This window comes from Rhinopithecus roxellana, chromosome 15, assembly GCF_007565055.1.
Source record: "Rhinopithecus roxellana isolate Shanxi Qingling chromosome 15, ASM756505v1, whole genome shotgun sequence".
NCBI classification, from domain to species: domain Eukaryota; kingdom Metazoa; phylum Chordata; class Mammalia; order Primates; family Cercopithecidae; genus Rhinopithecus; species Rhinopithecus roxellana.
Window position 1 is genome coordinate 124,688,282 of NC_044563.1, and position 15,167 is coordinate 124,703,448.

At 37.2% G+C, this 15,167-nt stretch overlaps 2 protein-coding genes across 7 annotated transcripts in view; one reads left to right on the top strand and one right to left on the bottom strand.

Moving 5' to 3' along the window:
• ATM (ATM serine/threonine kinase) overlaps positions 1-15,167 on the top strand; it is a 134,151-nt gene that overhangs the window by 88,962 nt on the left and 30,022 nt on the right. For 4 of the 6 annotated variants that reach the window (XM_030917282.1, XM_030917284.1, XM_030917285.1 and 1 more), the window contains 10 exons: positions 377-465; positions 565-667; positions 1,926-2,074; positions 4,359-4,463; positions 5,711-5,830; positions 8,890-9,124; positions 9,637-9,804; positions 11,516-11,629; positions 12,876-13,093; positions 14,068-14,275. In XM_030917282.1, coding sequence (XP_030773142.1) covers positions 377-465; positions 565-667; positions 1,926-2,074; positions 4,359-4,463; positions 5,711-5,830; positions 8,890-9,124; positions 9,637-9,804; positions 11,516-11,629; positions 12,876-13,093; positions 14,068-14,275 — 1,509 coding nt within the window. Of the gene's footprint in view, positions 1-376; positions 466-564; positions 668-1,925; positions 2,075-4,358; positions 4,464-5,710; positions 5,831-8,889; positions 9,125-9,636; positions 9,805-11,515; positions 11,630-12,875; positions 13,094-14,067; positions 14,276-15,167 lie in introns of those variants that run through there. The other 2 variants (XM_030917283.1, XM_030917287.1) reach the window with 2 other exon arrangements.
• Positions 1-15,167, bottom strand: part of C15H11orf65 (chromosome 15 C11orf65 homolog) — a 136,750-nt gene that overhangs the window by 6,901 nt on the left and 114,682 nt on the right. The gene's annotated exons all lie outside the window — the stretch shown is intronic.

Sequence of the window (15,167 nt, forward strand, 5' to 3'; positions counted from 1 at the left end):
CATATCAAATGTATACAAATGATAGAATGTATAGACTAGTATATACATTTATTTTATGCATTCATGACATAACTTTAAAAAAATTTTTCAATAGTTCTAAACTGTGTGGTTTGTGAGTTTTTTCAGATTGTTGCAAACCTCCAAAAAGTTTTCATTATATTTATTGAAAAAAAAATCCACATGTAAGTTGTCCTGCACAGTTCAAACTTTTCTTGTTTAAGGATCAACTGTATTTCAGAATCATTACATTTTATTTATATAACATAACATTTAGAGTTGGGAGTTACATATTGGTAATGATACAATTTAAAATTTGCTAAATTTATAGACTGATTTTTTTTCCTTCTTCAATTTTTTGTTGCTTCCGTGTTTTCAGGATCTTCTCTTAGAAATCTACAGAAGTATAGGAGAACCAGATAGTTTGTATGGCTGTGGTGGAGGGAAGATGTTACAACCCATTACTAGGTAAATTGCATTTTTCTGAACAATGGTATAGTAATTCTGTTTATGAAGGAGTTACGTGTGTGTAAAACCCAAAGCTATTTTTACAATCTTTTCTTACAGACTACGAACATATGAACATGAAGCAATGTGGGGCAAAGCCCTAGTAACATATGACCTTGAAACAGCAATCTCCTCATCAACCCGCCAGGCGGGAATCATTCAGGTACATTTTTTCCCAAATTTGGTAAAGTCATCACTAGTGTAGTGCTGAGGTTATTTCACTATGTTGGTGGAAATTTACACAGCCAGATAAACTCTAGAGATAAGACTAGAAGTTATCTGTTTTTCAGAGGATTAGGCTAAACATTCAGGGATACTCCTGAAGCAGAGGGATGCAGAAAAAATAAAAGAGAAAAAAATCAGGGAGACACAGGAAAGTCAGACAGGTCATTGATCTAAAATATAGTGTAGATTTCCTGATCACAGTGTTGTTGGATAACAATAGAAGACATTAGTTGAGCATATACAATGTGCCAGGTAGTGTACTTACTGCTTCACATGGAAAATCTCCTGTGAACTATTTCTCATAGTTTGCAATAGAGTTGGTCCCAGAACCTATTGTTTCTATTACTGGCTAATACTCCTTAGCCATTCTTCCATGAAATGTTAGAGCCCTTTGAGCTCCATCTTTGTGTTTTTTGGGAAACATTAACCGATATTTTGGGATTAAAAAAAATTTTTTGGCCAGGTGCGGTGGCTCACGCCTGTAATCCCAGCACTTTGGGAGGCTGAGGCGGGCGGATCACAAGGTCAGGAGATCGAGACCATCCTGGCTAACACGGTGAAACCCTGTCTCTACTAAAAATACAAAAAAAAAAATTAGCCAGGCACGGTGGCGGGCACCTGTAGTCCCAGCTACCTGGGAGGCTGAGGCAGGAGAATGGCATGAACCCGGGACGCGGAGCTTGCAGTGAGCCGAGCTTACACCACTGCACTCCAGCCTGGGCGACAGAGTGAGACTCCGTCTCAAAAAAAAAAGAAATTTTTTTTTTAGAGATAAGTTGTCACCCTGTTACTGAGGCTGGAGTGCAATAGCGCGATCATAGCTCACTGCAGTCTTGACCTCCTGGGCTCAAGGGCACCTCTCACTTCAGCCACCCAACTAGCTGGGGCTATAGGTACACACTACCATACCCAGCTAATTAAAAAAAAAAAAAAAAAAAAATTGTAGAGACAAGGTCTTGCTTTGTTGCCCAGGCTGGTCTCAAACTCCTGGGCTCAAGTGATCCTCCTGCCTCAGCCTCCCAAAGTGCTGAGATTACAGGCATGAGCCACCACACTCAGCTGATATTTTGGGATTTAAAGCGATATTGTGAACTAAAATTTGTTTAAGTTAATTTGTATGTTTGCTGTTTTTTTCTCTGGTTTTCTGTTGATATCTTTGATTACTTAACTTAAAAACAAAAATAACTCCTGTTTAGGCCTTGCAGAATTTGGGACTCTGCCATATTCTTTCTGTGTATTTAAAAGGATTAGATTATGAAAATAAAGACTGGTGTCCTGAACTACAGGAACTCCATTACCAAGCAGCATGGAGGAATATGCAGTGGGACCATTGCACCAATGTCAGGTAAGAAGAAATTTGACTTCATTTTCTTTTTTTTTGCCTCTCTCCTAGTTCTAAACAACAACTGTTTTACTCTTGTTCTGTGAATATAACAGGAGTTTATACACACACACACACACACACACACACACACACACACACAGTAGATGTTGCAAGCTATAGATAGCCCTAAATCCTTCAGTAAGATAGCAATAAGCAGTTAAGGCACCTAGGCTTGAATTTTACTCTCTTCTTCCATTAGGACAACTTCACCCCACCCCTAAGTATTTCTAAAAACAGAAACATGAAAAGGGTTTTCTTATGAGAATCATCTCACATACTGTTTGTTGGACTAAGGCGTGTCAAGCAAAGTATAGGCATTCCTCTTTCTACTCCCTGCTACAAACATATTAGTCAGTAAGATAACACTTATATTGACTGGAGGATCCACAAAGGACCGCTTATCTTTATTTATGAAATATTTTCTTTTATTAAAAAATAATACGGCTGGACATAGTGACTCACGCCTATAATCCTAGCACTTTGGGAGGCCGAGCCGGGTGGATTGCCTGAGCTCAGGAGTTTGAGACCAGCCTGGGCAACGTCTCTACTAAAGTACAAAAAATTAGCCAGGCGTGGTGGCGTGCCCCTGTAGTCCCAGCTGCTTGGGAGCCTGAGGCAGGAGAATTGCTAGAACACGGGAGGTAGAGATTGCAGTGAGCTGACATAGCGCCACTGCACTCCAGCTCGGACGACAGAGCAAGACTCCATCTCTTAAAAAATAAATAAATACATAAATAAATAACAGTGTGGTGGCTCACGCCTGGAATCCCAGCACTTTGAGAGCTGGGGCAGATGGATCACTGGAGATCAGGAGTTTGAGACCAGCCTGGCCAACAGGGTGAAACTCCATCTCTACTAAAAATGCGAAAATTAGCCGGGTGTGGTGCTGCACGCCTATAATCCAAGCTACTCAGGAGACTGAGGCAGGAGAGTGCTTGAACTTGGGAAGCAGAGGTTGCAGTGAGCCAAGATTGCACCACTTGTCAATCGCCAAGATCGACAGAGTCTCGCTCTGTCTCAAAAAAAACCATTCAGTTACCCAGGAAGATAACATTTATAATCTGTATGTAAGGTCACCATGTTTTCTGAATGAAAAGCCAAGCACCTAATCTAATAAAGGATTTCATATTTATGTAAAGTTTTTTGATAATATAAACACTAAAAAATAAATTATGTTTAAGTATGTTTTGTTGCCTTCATAGAAAAAAAAATTATTGGCCGAGCGTGGTGGCTCGTGCGTGTAATCCCAGCACTTTTGGAGGCCCGGGAGGGCAGATGACTTGAAGTTAGGAATTCAAGACAAGCTTGGGCAACATGGTGAAACCCCATCTCTACAAAAAAATACAGAAGTTAGCTGGGCACAGTGGCATGCATTTGTAGTCCCAGCTGCTTGGGAGGCTGAGGTTGCAGTAAGCTGAGATCATGTCACTGCACTCCATCCTGGGCAACAGAGTGAGACTCTGTCTCAAAAAATAATAATTATTGGAGTGCCTTTCAAATATTTCAAACTGTAAGACTGCTATAAAATTAGAGATATACCCTCATTTTAAAAACTTTTTCCTGTGTGAGTTGATTCTTGCTTGCCTCTGTAAATCAATGTATACTATTCTTCCCCTTCCCCTTGTATTTCAGCCACACAGGCCTCTCTTGTGTTTTCTTATCAGGCCAAGCTGTTTCTATCCAAGGGCCTTAGATGTATCTTCTCCTTTTCCCCCAGTTACCATGCGAGTGGCTTCTTTTCATTCTGACCCTAGTTAAATAATATTGTATCTCTGTCAGAGAGACCTTTCTTGACTACCTATTCTATAATAGCCGTCTAGCCATTTTGTTTTGTTACCCTGTTTTAATTCTCTGCATGTCCCTTGTTACTCTCCAATACTTATTTATTGTGTATTCCTCCAAACCAGCACATAAATTCCATGAGAGTAGAGACCTGATCTGACTTGTCAACTTGTAAATCCTCCTTGTGCCTAGTGCCTGGCACATAATAGGTATTTATTGAATAAATAAAAGTAGAGCATATTTAGAACCAGGCAAAGTATCTGAGTAATTTCCTTTTTTTCTGCTTAAAGAATTTAAATGACTCATAAAATTTGTATTTCTTACAAAAAATTCTAGAAACACATTTTTTAGAATGGAGAAATTTTAATTTAAAAATTTTGTCCTTTGGTGAAGCTATTTGTACATGTATATCTTAGGGTTCTGTTTTTAAATATATTTTTTTCTTTGACTTATTATCTCACAGCAAAGAAATAGAAGGAACCAGTTACCATGAATCATTGTACAGTGCTCTACAATCTCTAAGAGACAGAGAATTCTCTGCATTTTATGAAAGTCTCAAATATGCAAGGTATTATAAAAAGACAAAGTTACTGTATTTTAACATTTAATGTCATGGCTTCTTTTCTGAAAACTTGAAAAACAATTTTAATGTAAGGATTTGCATTGATGAAGAGATAAAGACTTAGTGGCTGTGATCAGATGTTTCCGTGGAATTCTCTACCCTCCTTCAAAACAAATTGTTTCTGGGATTCCAGGTTCATTCTTTACCCTGACCCTTCAAGAAAGTTTTGGTGATTCCCTCTTTGTTCTCTTCCAGTACAAGTATCCTGAGAATTTCGTCTTGTCTCATTTAGTAATTGTATGGCATTTAGTGTTCTAATTTATAAAATTGTAACTCATGGTTAATACTTACAAACTTGTTTTGAGGCACAAATGTGATGAGACATGAGGAAATAATTATAATGGGCTAAACAAATGTAGCGTTTTTATAACAGTAGTGACTTAATAAATCCTATGTTTATCACAGAAATAAAATTTACTATCATTTAAGTGCCTATGATATGCTAGCCACTGTTAGACTCCTTTCATATGTATTCTCTAATCATGACAATAACTATGGATGCGAAAAAAGGCTTAGAGAAGTCCAGTAACATGCCCAAAGTTACACGGCTATAAGTGACAGAACTGCAATTTAGATCTTGGTCTGTGTGATTCCAAGGTTTACAGTTGATCCTTGAACCACTTGGAGGTTAGGAGTGCTGAGCCCCTCCTCCTCACACATTTGAAAATGTGAGTATTACTTTGACTCCTCAAAAGCTTAACTACTAATAGCTTACTGTTAACCAGAAGCCTTACCAATAACTTAAGCAATAGATTAACACATAGTTTGTATAAGTATTATAATACCATATTCTTACAATAAAGTAAGCTAGAGAAAAGAAAATGTTATTGAAAATTATAAAGAAGAGAACATATATTTACTCTTAATTAAGTGGAAGTGGGTTATCATAAAGGTCTTCATCCTTGCCACCTTCATGTTAAGTAGGATAAGGAGGAAGGGTTGGTCTTGCTATCTCAGGGGTGGCAAAGATGGAAGAAACTCTGAGTATAAGTGGACCACACATTTAAATTTGTGTTGTTCAAGGATCAGTTGTATTTTGTTTCCGCTGCTATTTCATATTCACTGTTGCTTGTTAGTATTACTAGATCAGTAGCAAAGCCTATGATGAGAACTCTTTAACAACAAATTTGAACTTTCATTTCCCTGAAAACCTTTTCTTTGTTTTCAGAGTGTCTTTTCTTTTTTGCTACTAGAGTAAAAGAAGTGGAAGAGTTGTGTAAGCGCAGCCTTGAGTCTGTGTATTCGCTCTACCCCACACTCAGCAGGTTGCAGGCCATTGGAGAGCTGGAAAGCATTGGGGAGCTTTTCTCAAAGTATGTAATTCACATGACTTTGTTATCCTAAAGTGCAGCTTTTCTGTTACCAGTAGTGACTTTAAAAAAACTATAAGCTGGGCGCAGTGGCTCATGCCTGTAATCCTAGCACTTTAGGAGGCTGAGGTGGGTGGATCACTTGAAGTCAGGAGTTCAAGACCAGCCTGGTCAACATGGTGAAACCCTATCTCTACTAAAAATACAAAAATTAGCCGAGTATGGTGGTGGGCACCTGTAATCAATCTCAGCTATTCAGGAGACTGAAGCAGGAGAATTGCTTGAACCCAGCACAGCAGGCAGAGGTTGCGGTGAGCCGAGATTGTGCTATGGATTCCAGCCTGGGCAACAGAGCGAGACTCTGTCTCAAAAAACAAACAAACAAACAGAAAACTATGTAGAGACCAGATGTGTGTGTTTCTTTCCTTTTTTCAAGATATAAGTTGATTAGCCCCAGTGAATTGTGCTTTTATTAAACATTTTCCAAAATAGTCATTGTAAAAATTAATGTTTTAAAAATTCAGCTTGAATATGCTTTTCTTTTATAACTTTTTCCCTGGCCTACCCAGATAAAATTGTTTCCTCATGTTTTTGCACAGCATGTTACACTCCATTCAGTTTTAGCACTACATTGCATTACTGTTATTTTATGTCTGCCTTGCTGCTAGAGTAAAAGAAGTGGAAGAGTTATGTAAGGGCAGCCTTGAGTCTGTCAGGATGACAAAGTAAAGTGTTTTGTGTCCTCAGTTTCCTCATTTCTAAAGTCAGGGATTTATATTTGATGGTCTCTAAAGCCCCTTTTAGCCGTGCTATTTTGAGTCACTATTATTATTATAAGAGGAAAGAAAGAGGATATAAATGACTAAGGTCACCCTACCTTTATGCAAAAATAAAATTTGGAATATGTTCTGGAAGTAGAAAACAGAAGGAAATTTTAAGAGTCAGAAGAAAAGAATAATAGCTTTTTCAAAATGACATAGCAGAAGACATACATATTAATGTGGCTTTTCTTAGGAAGAAAATAAAGGAACAAAACTCTTTTCTGCTTTCATTAGTAAGTACCTTGGCAGTTCTTACTGCCAGAAATCAAGAAATTTTTCCTCTGAATGAAAGATTTCTCCTGCTAAAAAGAGTATAGAATTCTTTAAGAAACAGTGAATAGAACGATAGTAACCAGAGGCAGGGAAGGGTGTTGTGGAGGGAGAGGATGAAGAGTGGCTGGTTAATGGGTAAAAAAATACAGGTAAATAGAAGGAATAAGATCTAGTGTTTGATAGCACAATAGGGCAACTGTAGTTAACAGTAATTTACTGTATATTTTTAAATAGCTACAAAAGAAGGTTTGGAATGTTTCCAACATAAAGAAATGATAAATGTTTGAGATCATGGACATCCCAGTTACCCAAATTTGATCATTACACATTGTATGCTTGTATCAAAGTATCACACGTACCTAATAAATATATACAACTATTATATATCCATAAAAATTAAAAATAAATTTTAAAAAGAAGAAATGCCTAAAGAATAATCTGGCTCTTTCTTTGGTAGAGAAATAGGAAGAAGAGAAGCAGAGGGAAAGTTGGATGAACTGGTGAACAAACGCTTATGCTCTCAGATTAGATTTCATTCGTGTACTTCAACCAAAACGTCAAATCGTAACAAACTGAATGCAGAAGCAGAGATGAGAATTCATCTCGTTCTGTTAATCGGGACATTAAAGAGATTTGCAAAAATGCAAAACAGTGCCATTCTCACTAAGTTTTGTTTTGTTTTGTTTTGGGAAGTATACAGTTGAAATTCTTTATCTATAGGTTTCGATGTATAGATTCAACCAAATGTGATAAAAAATATTTGAAAAAAATGTTAAAGAATAGGATATAACACTTATTTACATAGTATTTACATTATAGTAGGTATTATATGTAATTAGAGATTTGTGTATAACCTATGCACATTCTCCTATTACATGTAATCTAGAGGTTATGTGTAATAGGAAAATACCCTGCCGTTTTAAGTAAGGGACTTTGAACATCAGCATTATCAAGGTGTCTTGGAGCCAATTTTCTGCACATACAGAGAAACTACTGCAGTTATTTTTCCTAAAAATTGTTATTTATGATATCTAGATTTATTATTTTTGAATAAATTAATACATTTTAGATTTTTCTCAGTCTTTCTAATGTGATATCATATCTAATATCAGTAGATATGGTCCAACAATTGAAAGTTCTTTGGGGTCTTCGATAATCTGTTTGATTGTAAAGGAGTTCCTCAAAAAGCTTGAGACCTGCTGTGGTAGGATCATTTAGAGAGGAATTGAAGTTTTGGTTCCTAGCATTTTTCTTACTGTTCCTTCTCTATCAAGCAACTTAAAAGAGCTTTCATTTCTTAGTCATCACTTTGTCATCTTACTCTCCCTGCTTCCTCTTTCTTATTTCTTTCAATAAATGTCCCTGAAGGATTGGGTAGTATTTCATAGTTCAGTTACTTGGGAAGCATACTATTCATATAAACTAATTGTAAATATGCCTTTTCTGTTCCTTTAATAATGTTGGTAAATGAAACCTTTGCCAGATGCCAGCTTTTCCTTCACTGGATTGTGATTTTTTTTGACATCTATAATTATGCATCAAGTTGTCCCCAGTAGGGGATCCCTCATTTCCTTGCTGACATGTCTTCATTACTACAAGCAGTATTGAAGCAGGACTAAAGATGTAGGCATTCTTTATGATAGGTCTGATGAATATATTCTTGTTTCAGAAGAGTATTTAGAAGGGCTGCTTTTTGTAATGTCAGAGTATTAAAAAAATTTTTTTTAATGTTTCTTATCTGTGGCCTCTCTGCTAATAACCTCTTATGAGCTCTGACCACATAGCATTTTGTAGTTTTCTAAATTTTGATCCATATTTAGGATTATTTACAAGTTCTAGTGTTGTCACTACAAAAGTTCCTTTGTATTATTATATTATGTCTTAAGTTTCAGAACTTACATAGTTTTTTTTTTTTTTTTTTTTTTTTCATTTATCTTGCTTACATGAACTCTATGATGTGGCATTCAGATCAGTCACACATAGACAACTCTCTGAAGTATATATTAAGTGGCAGAAACACTCCCAGCTTCTCAAGGACAGTGATTTTAGTTTTCAGGAGCCTATCATGGCTCTACGCACAGTCATTTTGGAGATCCTGATGGAAAAGGAAATAGAGAACTCACAAAGAGAATGTATTAAGGAGATTCTCACCAAACACCTTGTAGAACTCTCTATACTGTCCAGAACTTTCAAGAACACTCAGGTAAATATAATTTAAAACTATGTCATCTTACCTCTTGACCTTCCTTTTATTATTTAAAAAACAGAAAGCCTGAATGAAAAAGAAATGTCATTAAGAGATAGTGATCTCTATTAATATATAGTAAAGATAGTTGTTTAAGAGTTCCCATTTTGGAATTAGATCTGACTTTACGCCTTGGGCAAGGTACTTAATCTTTTCTCAGCCTCAATTTCCTGGTTATAAAATGAGAAGATACCTAACATACTATATTGATAACAATTCGGTGATTTTATAAACTGTATGTATAGACACACAGATACACATACATATATATATAGAGAGAGAGAGAGACGGACAGATAGGCATACGTGGGGTTGGGGAAATGTCATGCAGACAGAGAGGTACTTAAGATAGCCCCTGACAAGTAGTTAAGTTCTCAATGAATGGTAGTTACTGCTTTCATTATTATTATTATTGATGGTGGTAGTAGTAATAGTAGAAGTATTTATTCCCATATGTCATTTTCATTTCAGCTCCCTGAAAGGGCAATATTTCAAATTAAACAGTATAATCCAGTTAGCTGTGGAGTCTCTGAGTGGCAGCTGGAAGAAGCACAAGTATTCTGGGCAAAAAAGGAGCAGAGTCTTGCCCTGAGTATTCTCAAGCAAATGATCAAGAAGTTGGATGCCAGCTGTGCAGCGGTTTGTTTTTTTATTGGCTGGATTAGTGTTTTACTCTTATTTAAAAAACACAAATGTGCTTTAAAATCGTTTTAATAACAATTTTATTAGAGCCTTGAAATTACTAATTTATGAACAAGATATTGTAAAACTAGTCTTGAAAATTAATTTGTAAAAGAAGTTTAGAAACTTTTTCCTATATATAACAATTCTATTAGTTCGTCATGTGGTAGATTCATTTAATGCATCCCAGTATTAAGCCTTTAACTTCCTACAGAATTCAAGAAAGGTATGTGGGAAATGAATGAAATAGCTATTCTGAATTTGAAATGGCAAGTGAAAAAAGGGAAGAGGAAATGAATGAGAGAACTAAATTAGAAAATAAAAGCAAGTTGGGACAGTTAGGTTGTCAATCCAAATGCTTTGAAAATATCACATCTAATATTTTATCTAACATTACCTGTTAGTTTTTGCAAACTTATGTTGCTACTTCAGCTATAAACCCAGCATACACACTGGATAAAGTAGAGACATTGGTGTCCCCAACGTTTGTCTACAGTGGTGTCCCACAGACATGTTCCTGCTTAGTGAATATCAGCTTACTGTGCTTTTTTTTTTTTTTTTTTTTGAGGCGGAGTCTCACTCTGTTGCCCAGGCTGGAGTGCAGTGGCACGATCTCGGCTCACTGCAAGCTCTGCCTCCCGGGTTCACACCATTCTCCTACCTCAGCCTCCTGAGTAGCTGAGACTACAGGCGCCCGCCACCGCGCCCGGCTAATTTTTTTTGTATTTTTAGTAGAGACGGGGTTTCACCATGGTCTCGATCTCCTGACCTTGTGATCCGCCCGCCTCGGCCTCCCAAAGTGCTGGGATTACAGGCGTGAGCCACCGCGCCCGGCCTACTGTGCTTTATTTTTTATTTATTTATTTATATTTGAGACGGAGTCTTGCTCTGTCACCCAGGCTGGAATGCAGTGGCATGACCTCGGCTCACTGCAACTTCCACCTCCCTGGTTCAAGCAATTCCCCTGCCTCAGCCTCCCGAGTAAGTGGGATTACAGGTACACGCCACCATGCCCAGCTAATTTTTTCGTATTTTTAGTAGAGCTGGGGTTTCACCACGTTGGCCAGACTGGTCTGAACTCCTGAGCTCAGGCAGTCTACCCACCTTGGCCTCCCAGAGTGCTGGGATTACAGACATGAGCCACCACACCTGGCCTTTACTGTACTTTTTGATGTTGGGCACTCATTGTATAGCATCTTCTGTTATTAGAGAAATCATTATACCAAAGCACTGAATGCCAATATGATATGTGTAAATATTGCTTAATAGTATTTGCCCTGAAGTATGTGCTGTCTGGAGTTACCCAACTTCCTCGTACCTCAGTTTTCTAATCCGCAAATTGGGGGTAATAATAGTACTTATTTAATAGGATTCTTGTGAGAATTAAATGAGTTAATATATATAAAGCCTTTACAAAGTGTCGGGCATATGTAAGTACTCAATAAATGTGACTTGCTCCAATAATGGCAATAATAATAATAAAGAGAGGATGATCATTTCCTACATGGGATTATTAAAGTAGTTGTATGGCAAAAGCAGATGAGGAAAAACTTTTTTCCCCCCCACCTACCGAGGAAAAACATTTTTAACCTGCTTTTTTCCCCTTACATGAAGGACAGTTGGGTACAGTCATGGTAATGTATTTTAAGATTTTGCCTTTCTTGTACAGAACAATCCCAGCCTAAAACTTATATACACAGAATGTCTAAGGGTTTGTGGCAACTGGTTAGCAGAAACTTGCTTAGAAAATCCTGCGGTCATCATGCAGACCTATCTAGAAAAGGTAAGATTTTTGGAGCAACCTTTAAGATAAGTTACTTAGCATGAATATGCTTCATCTTTTCATCAAGATCAATATATTTCAAAAGCAAATAAAAGTATGGTTTTATTTTTCTATATATTATTACTGTTGTAGCTCTGTATAGTCTCTAGAGTGGAGTGAAACAGAAATGAAGCAGCTGATTTGGAAAGTAGGCCCAAGTATAGTATCTCTTCTTCCTCCTTACTGCCTCCACTACCAGCTACCCTTTCAGCAGGTTGTTTCTGATAATTTCTTCATTTATTCATCTACAAAAATAACTGATTAAGGAATAGGCAAGTCAGCCTTTGCTCTTCATTAGCCCAGCCACCCACAAGTAAAGGCTTCCGTACACTAGCCCCCTTTGACTTTTCCTGTTTCTCCCTCATTCCTTTAGATTCACTCATTCTGGAAATAGTTACCTCACTAAATAAGTGTAACATGAAACACATGATGTGATTGTCTTTATTTATTTTTTACTTTTTATTTTTTTTGAGATGAAGTCTTGCTCTGTTGTCCAGGCTGGAGTACAGTGGCGCAATCTTGACTCACTGCATCCTCCACCTCCCAGGTTCAAGTGATTCTCCTGCCTCAGCTTCCCCAGTAGCTGGGACTATAGGAGTGTGCCACCACACCCGGCTAATTTTTTGTATTTTTAGTAGAGACGGAGTTTCTCCATGTTGGCCAGGCTGGTCTCGAACTCCTGACCTCAAGTGATCCACCCTCCTTGGCCTCCCAAAGTGCTGGCATTACAGGTGTGAGCCACCACACCCAGCCTGATTGTCTTTAAATTTTATAAAGTTATTTGTTTTTGCAGACTTCTTTACGAGTATTAGCTGTTTGGGTTATTTCTACACTGTCAAAGTTGTTTTGAAAAGTCAAGAAAATACTATAGTTCAGGGCTGTCCAATCTTTTGGCTTCCCTGGGCCACATTGCAAAAAGAATTGCCTTGGGCCACACATAAAATACGCTAATGTTAATGATAGCTAATGAGCTTTAAAAAAAATCACAAAAGAAATCTCATAATGTTTTAAGAAAATGTACGAATTTGTGTTAGGCCACATGCGGCCCATGGGCCATGGCTTGGAGAAGCTTGCAATAGTTCATATAATTTAGCTAGCTTTTACATGTATATAAGTTAAACTTTAGTGTATTACCTTAATACGAGTGATTCTTTAGATGTATTTAGTATTTGTAAATATAATTTAAATTGGTTGTGTTTTCTTGAAGGCAGTAGAAGTTGCTGGAAATTATGATGGAGAAAGTAATGATGAGCTAAGAAATGGAAAAATGAAGGCATTTCTGTCATTAGCCCGGTTTTCAGATACGCAATACCAAAGAATTGAAAACTACATGAAATCATCAGAATTTGAAAACAAGCAAGCTCTCCTGAAAAGAGCCAAAGAGGAAGTAGGTCTCCTTAGGGAACATAAAATTCAGACAAACAGGTAACGAGGTTTCTACAAGTGACAATTTTATGTTCACCAGTTAACTGAGTGAATGTTTTTGCACAGAAAGAGTGACTTGGTCTTTTTATGTGATATAGTTGTGAGCACTAAAGGTTGGCTTAACTATAGATAGATTATCTTGGTCTTCTGGGTTCTTTTTGTTTTTTGGTTTTTGGGTTTTTTTTTGAGACAAGGTCTCACTCTGTCACCCAGGCTGGAGTACAGTGGTGTGATCACTGTCCTCCAGCTCACTGCAGCCTCGACCTTCTGGGCTCAAATGATTCTTCCCATCAGCCCCACAAGTAGCTGGGGCTACAGGTGCACGCCATACCTGGCTAATTTTTGTATTTTTTGCAGAGATGGGGTTTTGCCATGTTGCCCCGGCTGGTCTCAAACTCCTGGGCTCAAACGATCTGCCCACCTTGGCCTCCCAAAGTGCTGGGATTATCGGTGTTAGGCATTGTGCCCTGTCTGCCTTGGTCCTACTGTATGTAGTTAATCACAAATTAGTATGTAAGAGATTGACATGTGTTCTTTCGTAAATAATTCATGCTCTGCTTCTAAGTTCATTGTGGAGAATATAGATATTAGCTTTCTGTTTTGCTTTTTTGGTTTGTTGGTATTGTAGTGGAAAAGGAGATAGATATTGAAATTAATTACAAAAGTTACCGATTTTGATGTAATTAAATCCCTTTATTTAAGCCTGTCTTGAATCTGTATATTTTAGTGTAAGTAGAGGTTTAAGTTAGCTAAATAGCTTGGGGAGAGTCCCCTTTGTCCTTCGATGCCTAGGTGTGTGAACTGCACAGTTAAGACAAAAGTAAGTTTATTTCCTTTATAATCCTTAGAAGTTTGCTTTTTTCCCTGGGATAAAAACCCAATTTTTTTCATTTATGTTGTATATCATGTGTGTGATTTTGTAGTTCTGTTAAAGTTCATGGCTTTTGTGTTTTACCTTAATTATTCTATGCAAGATACACAGTAAAGGTTCAGCGAGAGCTGGAGTTGGATGAACTTGCCCTGCGTGCACTGAAAGAGGATCGTAAACGCTTCTTATGTAAAGCAGTTGAAAATTACATCAACTGCTTATTAAGTGGAGAAGAACATGATATGTGGGTATTCCGACTTTGTTCCCTCTGGCTTGAAAATTCTGGAGTTTCTGAGGTCAATGGCATGATGAAGGCAAGTGTTATTCAGCCCAATATTCTACCCTGTGCTTGAAAAACTTAGACGTAAGCCCCTTGATATCAGGGATTTTGTATACCTCTTTGTATTCCTAGCACTTCATCCAGTGCTCTATACATGAGTAGCATTTTGTAGTTTTCTAAACTTTGATCTGTATTTAGAATTATTTACAAGTTCTAGTCTTGTTTCTACAAAAGTTCCTTTGTATTATTATAATATTATATAAGCTGACAAGCTCTAAATGATGCAAGTTTGTGTGGAGGTGAGAGAATTTAGCTTGGTCCTATGTCTTTGCAGTTACCATAGGAGAGTGTCTAGAATGGGGAATTAGATTGGAGGATTTAGAAAGCAATTAAAGATGATGTGATCACAGGTGGGTTTTCCCCCTGCTGCAAAAATCTGGGATTTTTACAATAAATTACTTTTGTAAGTAGAGAAAATACATTTTTAAGAAAATGTCAAGACAGCAGTATTGTGTAAGTTTTTCTTTGGAAATGTTATAGTGATGACACTTAATATTAAATTTATGTTGACAAGATATATAGTCAGTCAATTTGAAGGTTAGAGATAAAATGTTTCTACTGCAGTAAAAGAATAAGACATAATAGATACAATCCATCTCTGCTGTAGTATACACTAAATATTACTTTTGGCCTATGGGGAAAAGCAATTACTTCATTTTATTGTACACTGACTTCTCAGGAATCAAGATCACATTTGTCTTCCTTAGATTTTTTGGAATATAAGCAGTACCAAGTATTCCAGTTCTGAAACCAGTTTAATTTAGGACCAAATATTTTGATTTACCAATGCATTAATCTAGAGTACCCATTAGAAAGACCTTCAGATAACGTAAGAAATGAAGGAAAAAAATATAGTTAATGAAGTT